The sequence below is a fragment of the Bufo bufo genome, chromosome 7, assembly GCF_905171765.1.
Source record: "Bufo bufo chromosome 7, aBufBuf1.1, whole genome shotgun sequence".
In the NCBI taxonomy this organism is placed as follows: domain Eukaryota; kingdom Metazoa; phylum Chordata; class Amphibia; order Anura; family Bufonidae; genus Bufo; species Bufo bufo.
In genome coordinates, this window is record NC_053395.1 from 215659170 (window position 1) to 215667901 (window position 8732).

General features: G+C 44.5%; 1 protein-coding gene across 1 annotated transcript in view; it reads right to left on the bottom strand.

Moving 5' to 3' along the window:
- Positions 1-7490, bottom strand: part of THSD7B (thrombospondin type 1 domain containing 7B) — a 594761-nt gene extending 587271 nt beyond the window's left edge. The window contains 1 exon segment of the mRNA XM_040440450.1: positions 7407-7490. Coding sequence (XP_040296384.1) covers positions 7407-7420 — 14 coding nt within the window. The 5' untranslated portion in view covers positions 7421-7490.
- Positions 7491-8732: the final 1242 nt, after the last annotated feature.

The window sequence follows — 8732 nt, forward strand, 5'->3', positions numbered from 1 at the left end:
AAGCAAGAATTGTCATTCTGCCTGTTAAAGTCAAAGTATTAAGAGAACTCCTCAACTGACAATTGCCAGACCTGTATTAATTAATTCCAGCTAAAGTAACATCTGGAATATTACCTTTGATATATATATGAACTGTAACAACTGCCCTGAGCCCATTGATTCAGTAAATGTTCAACTGTTTTACAACTGACTCCTCATCCTTTCTACTACTCTCAACATTTGCACCTTACAGTGCTGGCGTCACGAACACAGGGGCCCAGCCACCAAAGCACCTTAAACACCTATACCATCAAGGGCACCTGAACTTCCATCCGGCTGGTGTTCCCTGTAATAGAGAGTGCCCTGGAGGATTTAGTGCTGTCTTCCCCATCACTGCACGCCGGCCCAGCGTAGCACTCACATACTGCCCCTGGGGCCCGATCCGCTGCACATCTGACAGCCCCACTTATGCTACTGCATCTGAAAAATTAAGATCTTCTTCACCTGACAACCTGAGTAGATTTAAGCATGTTGCACGGCCAGCGCCTCTACATAACTTAAGTGCGTCAGGCGTCTAAATCGCCGGTCTTAGTAAATGTCCTCCTTAATCTCTACTGACAACCTGCATCTTACAACTTCTCTGCTGTTTCTGACAACCCACGCAGTAGTACACATAACAACCAAGCTCTGCTTTATCTGACAACTCAAACTGTACCCCGCTTGACGTCACACATAATAATTTAGCTTCTGCTACATCTAAAACTTCAGGCATTACTACATCTGACAACTCAGGACTGGGCTTCATCTGACAACCAGAGGGCTGCTACTTTTGAGAGAGTAACACAACATCTGCACAGACTTTCCTCCCCACAGTGTTATTCTTAGATCCGTCTTGTGATGCAGACTGGCACCGTCATTGCCCTGGCCACCTGCCAGTCCTGCGTTGTGCCAGACGCCGCATCATTTGTATGTCGTCTAAGATCCACCAGAGATTTATTACACAGTTTGACCTATATTAGACGTCTCTAAGGTTCCTCACGTCTAATACACAGAGAGAAGGTTTCTCTGAGCACTTCATACATGTGAGTGTCGTCCTCCATAGGGTGAACAGAATTCCTTGTAATGTAATGTATGTACACAGTGACTCCACCAGCAGAATAGTGAGTGCAGCTCTGGAGTATAATACAGGATGTAACTCAGGATCAGTACAGGATAAGTAATGTATGTACACAGTGACTGCACCAGCAGAATAGTGAGTGCAGCTCTGGAGTATAATACAGGATGTAACTCAGGATCAGTACAGGATAAGTAATGTATGTACACAGTGACTGCACCAGCAGAATAGTGAGTGCAGCTCTGGAGTATAATACAGGATGTAACTCAGGATCAGTACAGGATAAGTAATGTAATGTATGTACACAGTGACTGCACCAGCAGAATAGTGAGTGCAGCTCTGGAGTATAATACAGGATGTAACTCAGGATCAGTACAGGATAAGTAATGTATGTACACAGTGACTGCACCAGCAGAATAGTGAGTGCAGCTCTGGAGTATAATACAGGATGTAACTCAGGATCAGTACAGGATAAGTAATGTATGTACACAGTGACTGCACCAGCAGAATAGTGAGTGCAGCTCTGGAGTATAATACAGGATGTAACTCAGGATCAGTACAGGGTAAGTAATGTATGTACACAGTGACTCCACCAAAAGAATAGTGAGTGCAGCTCTGGAGTATTATACAGGATGTAACTCAGGATCAGTACAGGATAAGTAATGTATGTACACAGTGACTGCACCAGCAGAATAGTGAGTGCAGCTCTGGAGTATAATACAGGATGTAACTCAGGATCAGTACAGGAGAAGTAATGCAATGTATGCACACAGTGATTCCACCAGCAGAATAGTGAGTGCAGCTCTGGAGTATACTTGTATCCCTGTGGGCCAGTCCAAACCTGCAGCACACTGTGTCTTTTCCGCATCAGCGTGTCCATTCCGTGACATCCACAAAAATATAGAACATGTCCTATTCTTGTCCACATTACGGACAAGGGTAGGACTGTTCTTTTATGGGGCAGACGTTCTGTGGGACGCACACAGCCGGTATCCGTGTTTGGTGGATCAGCAATTTGCAGACCACAAAAATGGCTACGGCCATGTGCCCGAGCCTTAGTAACTTTTCAGGAGCACAGGATCACATATGACACCGAGTTAAGGCTCTGGGTGTCACAAACATTTTAGAACAACTTTTTATCTTCAAAAAATTGCAAAATGGAGATTATTTTTTTTTTATGTAAATGTTATGCTGAGGAAATCTAGGTCACCAGAATGGCGGTCTCCGCCTCAACATTAACGATGATGTCCCTTTGAATAGCTGGTGGCTTTGTAGTTCAGCAACGCACAGCAAAGTGCCTAAAAGTCTCAAATCCCCGGGCAGGCTGCGGCAGCGATGGTTCCCTTTGTTCCGTGTCTTTGAAGGCTCTCAGGTCTCGACGCGGCACCGCATTAGCTGCATGTTGCATCTGAATAAAATAATTCACAATGTCAAACATTTGGAGGGCGAGAGCGTCTGTCTGTATTCCAGTCTTCTTCAGAGGTCACAGGGACGTCTGCTCAAGAGCGGCGGCTAATGTCCTACAATCCCATTTATCCAAAACCGTAGATCATTTTTTTTATCGTCATTTATAACCTTTTAGCGTATTAAATATAGGGCAAAGTGAAGGGCGTCATTAGCTAGTCAGACCAGGGACTCAACGGGCGTTTCGTAAGGACGAAGCAAGGTTTTTGATGGGTTAAAGTCTCTCAAGAGATTCTAATTAACCCATTGTGGTTGAGCCACATGTGGTCAGGGATGTAGCTAAAGACTTGTGGACCCCGCCACAAAAATTCTGCTTGGGCAGCCTGTATTCCTGGTTGTAGCTCAATGAAGGGATCAATGTCCGTATACCTGGCAGTAAACGTGTTAGTGTCGGCATCCCTAGTAATCTAGATTAGTAAAATATTTAATATCAGAATCCCTGGTGGTCTAGGGCAGCAAAGGGGTTAATGCCAGTACACCTAGTGGTTGTGAACAGTGAGAGGGTTAGGCTACATGCACACAAACGTATTTTGTTTCCGTGTCCTTTCCGTTTTTTTATGCGGACCCTTTCATTTCAATGGGTCCCCAAAAAATGTGGACAGCACACCGTGTGCCGTCCGCATCAGTATGTTCGTTCCGTAGCCCCGCAAAAAAATTGGAACATGTCCTATTCTTGTCCGTTTTAGGCATTGTTACAATGGATCCGCAGATAAAAACGTATGGCATACGAATGTTGTCTTTTTTTTTTTTTTTACGGATCCGCAAATTGCAGATGGCAAAACACATACGGTTGTGTGCATGTAGCCTTAATGTAAGTATTTCTGATGGTCTATGGCACTAAGGAGATTAATGTATGTATCCCTGATGGTCTTGTGTTAATGGGTTAACATCAGTATACCTGGTGGTCAATGGCAGAGTTAATGTCAGAATACCTTGTGGTCTCGGGCAGTGAGGGGGCTAATGTCAGTATTCCTAGTGGTTTAGGGCAGTGAGGGGTTTACTATAAGGATCCCTGGTCACCTATAACACTAAGGAGTGGTCTACGGCAGTGAATGGCTTAATGTAAGTGTACCTTTTGGTCTAGGGCAGAAAAAGGGTTAATGTCATTGTACCTAGTGGTGTAGGGCAGTGAAGGGGCTGGCAGTATTCCTGGTGGTCTAGGACAGTGAGGGGGTAATGTAAGGACCCCTAGTGGTATATGGCAGTGAATGGGTTAATGTCATTGTACCTAGTGGTGTAGGGCAGTGAAGGGGCTGGCAATATTCCTGGTGGTCTAGGACAGTGAGGGGGTAATGTAAGGACACCTAGTGGTATATGGCAGTGAATGGGTTAATGTCATTGTACCTAGTGGTGTAGGGCAGTGAAGGGGCTGGCAGTATTCCTGGTGGTCTAGGACAGTGAGGGGGTAATGTAAGGACCCCTAGTGGTATATGGCAGTGAATGGGTTAATGTCATTGTACCTAGTGGTGTAGGGCAGTGAAGGGGCTGGCAGTATTCCTGGTGGTCTAGGACAGTGAGGGGGTAATGTAAGGACCCCTAGTGGTCTATGGCAGTGAATGGGTTAATGTCATTGTACCTAGTGGTGTAGGGCAGTGAAGGGGCTGGCAGTATTCCTGGTGGTCTAGGACAGTGAGGGGGTAATGTAAGGACCCCTAGTGGTATATGGCAGTGAATGGGTTAATGTCACTGTACCTAGTGGTGTAGGGCAGTGAAGGGGCTGGCAGTATTCCTGGTGGTCTAGGACAGTGAGGGGGTAATGTAAGGACCCCTAGTGGTCTATGGCAGTGAATAGGATAATGTCATTGTACCTAGTGGTGTAGGGCAGTGAAGGGGCTGGCAGTATTCCTGGTGGTCTAGGACAGTGAGGGGGTAATGTAAGGACACCTAGTGGTATATGGCAGTGAATGGGTTAATGTCATTGTACCTAGTGGTGTAGGGCAGTGAAGGGGCTGGCAGTATTCCTGGTGGTCTAGGACAGTGAGGGGGTAATGTAAGGACACCTAGTGGTATTTGGCAGTGAATGGGTTAATGTCATTGTACCTAGTGGTGTAGGGCAGTGAAGGGGCTGGCAGTATTCCTGGTGGTCTAGGACAGTGAGGGGGTAATGTAAGGACACCTAGTGGTATATGGCAGTGAATGGGTTAATGTCATTGTACCTAGTGTTGTAGTGCAGTGTGTGTGGGGGGGGGTAATGTAAGGATCTCTGGCGGTCTATGACACTAAGGGGATTAGGGTAAGGATCCATGGTGGTCTAAGGAAGTGAACAGGTTAAAGTCAGGATACCTGGTGGTCTAGGACAGTGAAATGTCAGTGTAATGTCAGTATTTGGATGGGCGAATTTTTCTAAATTTGCTTTGTGTCTGATTTGGTTGAATTCTCTGTCTTCTAATCTGTCGAATGGTGGCTGCAATTTTAAATGATTCACGTGGGTCAAACCACAAAAGTCCACAATTACAATCTTTTGGGAAATGTGTAACGAATTTGATTCATTTCGAACTGATTCACTCATCCGTAGTCAATGTTCCTGGTGGTCTAGAGCAAAGTGGGGTTACTGTAAAGACTGGCGGGGGAGGGCAGTACGAGGGATAGTGCCACGTACATACCATTCCTGGGGTCCAGTGACTACTCCCCACTCCGGGCTCCAGTGGAAAGGGTAGAGCATGGCTACCCAGAGCGCCGTGGCACCCACCCAGTAGTGCAAAACTTGGTTGGCACAGTGGATACTGTACAATGAATAGAGCATATGGTATCAGGGAGATCAGAGCGACCCATTCAAGGAGAAATGATAGATTTCCTACTGAATACAGATCCCTGCTTGCTGTCAGTGAATGGGGGCGTTCTTGTTTACTCTACGAGGCTGAAAACATATCATTGGCTGAATTGGGGTGGCACATTAAAGTCTGTGGGTACTGTGGAGATTTTCTTGGCATATAAACGGATTGTGCACCACAGACATGGTGTGAACTGAGCCTTTGTAATGACCAGGGCAGGTCTTTAGCCTCTGGATATAACTGACAGCAAGCAGAGATATTGAGAATGGTGAGGAACTGAAGCCGAGCTTTAACTAAGTATCTGTAGCTTTGCGACTCCCACAGAGAAGAATCTGAAGTTATAACAGAGAATTTATCATTTCTGGTTTGTTCCTTCATCTTCTGCAGGGAAGGACCCAGAAGCAACAGGCAGAGGAACTGTGCCAGGCCGAATGCCAGAAGGCAGAGACGGGCATCCTGGGGAGCAGAGATCAGCGCCAAAGAGAATCAACTATCACTAATGGTGGCATCAGAGGATATGTATTCTCTAAGCTGGGTGGCAGTATTATGTGAGCACTGTTTAATACTGTTACCTTTGCAGTGCATGACATTATTGTCTGGCTACTATATGGCGGTATTATATGGGCACTGTATGATACTGTTATCTTTTCAATTCAAGACACAATTGTGTAGGTACTCCTTGGTAGTATTATGCGAGCACATATGCTGCTGTTATAGTATTGTATGGTTCTGTTATCTTTGGCATGCATGACATTACTGGTGTTGAGCGCGAATATTCGAATCACGAATTATAATTGCAAATATCGAATATAGTGCTATATATTCGTATTCCCGAATATTCTAATTGCAAATTTTATCGCAAATTTTCCGATTGCCAATTTTCAGAATCAAGAAAATATGACAAATATTCGCCCAAATATTTGCAAAATATCGCGAATTCGAATATTGCCCCTGCCGCTCATTACTGGACATTACTGTGTACCTACCGTAGGATAGTTTTATGCAGACACTCTATGGTACAGTGACCTTTCCAACACGATACCACTGTGTTTAGCTAGTATATGACGGTTTTATGTAGGTACTGTGTTATACTGTTATCTTCTGATGGCATGGAGGTAATATCTATGTGATGTCTATGGCAGTATTATTCGGGTAATATATGGCACTATTAACTTGAAATGCTGGACACTATTGTATGCATACTATATGACAATATTGTGGGGGCACTATATGATACTGTTATGTCAATTGTTGTGTAGATACTATGTGACATTATTAGGTGCAGCATAAATCCCCATATAATACTGCCATATAGTGTCATATTGAACATAAGAGTGCCATGCAGTGCCCACATAATTCGGATACATATTACTGTCATGCAATTAAAATACAACACAAAAATGTGTGGGCACTGCATGGCACTCTTATGTTCAATATGACAATATATGGCAGTATTATATGGGGATTTATGCTATGGTTATATTTCCATGACATGGCAGTAAAATGTAGGTGCCACTGTATATGTCAGTATTATGTGGGCATTGTATGGTACTGTTATCTTTTAAATGTACAACACTTTTATGTAGGTACTATACGGTAGTATTATGTGAGCATATATGCTACAGTTACTGTGGGCACTGTATGGTGCTGTTATGTTTTCAATTAATGACACTGTCGTGTAGGTATTATATGGCAGTATTATGCGGGGAGTGGGGGCATGTGCTATTATCTTTTCACGGCAGTAATGTGTAGGTCATATATGGCCGTGTTACGTTGGCATTATGAGATACCAACTCATGCCACTACTGTGTAGGTACTACTTGGCGGTATTATGCGGGCATTGTTTAGTACTGTTACCTTTGCAATGCATGATACTATTGTCTATACGAGCCCGCTGAAGCCAGTGGTCATATGGATGGAGGGGCGTGCGTGCCATCGCTGCAGCCAAGTGACCAAAACACAGTGGGGGGGGGGGGGGTATTGGATCTCTACTATTAAATACAATTAGGACCCCCCCCCTCCACCACCACACATAGATTTTGTCTGATCCGCACGACCCCTTTTACCGTGGACATTACCTTAAGTCTATCATTTGTGGGTTCTGGTCCGGCGCGGGGGATGCACTGAGCCGCGTTATCCGCTGCGCTGAGCATTCTTGCTGATTTCTGCCTCCTCTATAATTTAGAATAGACATTGTTCATTCCGGGGAAGGAACGAAACGCGCTGCTGTTTGATCCGTGCATTATTTACAGATAAGATCTTCTCTTTGACTTCCTGACAATTTCTCTTCCATATTGTACTTTATTATTATTCAACACAATAAAATCCCCCATTACGAGCAAAGACGGCGGCGAGGGATTCTCAGCGTGAACTAAGATGTAACTTTATTTTATTTCTTTTCCACCGGATACTTCGGCGGCACGTGCGCCATTTCCTGCTGGGAAGAAGCTGATTGTTCTGTCTGGTAGAGACTTTGTACGTGTATATACTGCCTCGTATGCCCCTGCGATATGCCCCTATATATGATCAATACGGACCATGTCCAGCCATGTGAATAATGCATTCGGTATGGATCCCAGATGAGCCACATTCGCACACGTCTTGGCGCCCCATTGCCGACGTGCGGTGAGCTGCAGCAAAGGTTAAACGCACATGTCTCATTTCAGATTAAAATGCTAATCCTCTCATCCAACAGAATGGGAGATTAGATGTTTTGTTTTTTCTATGAGAACATATTTAACACAGTTTGGCCAAATCCCATCTAAACCTCTGACATCTGACAACACAGAGAAGAGGCTCTGCCCAGACATTGTCTTAAACTTTACTCCCATAAAAATTGCAGTCATAGATGATGGAATAGAATGCCAGAACTACAGTGAAGACTGACACTGGAAGAATTTATATAACTCTAGATAACAATGCAAATTTACAAGCCGTTTAAGGTTAAAGACTGGGCAAATACCTTCCGCCTCAGTTAGCTAGGCGGCTCCAGATGACACCTGACAGCAGGACAGGGGACAATCAGAAAGCCCTAGCCTGTCCCGGACCACCAGGGATTCAACCTTTAACCCTTTCACTTTCCTAGACAATCAGGGATTGAAATGACCTTGACCTCCAGGGATTTAATTATGGTCCCCATCACAACCCTAGACCACCAGGGACGTAATCATTAACTCCTTCACTGCAACCTGGTCAGAGCTTTAACCCTTTTAATGTCCTAGACCTCCAAGGATTTAATTGTTAACTCCTTCACAACTCTACACAACCAGGGACGTAATCATTAACTCCTTCACTGCAACCTGGTCAGAGCTTTAACCCTTTTAATGTCCTAGACCTCCAAGGATTTAATTGTTAACTCCTTCACAACTCTACACAACCAGGGATGTAATCATTAACTCCTTCGC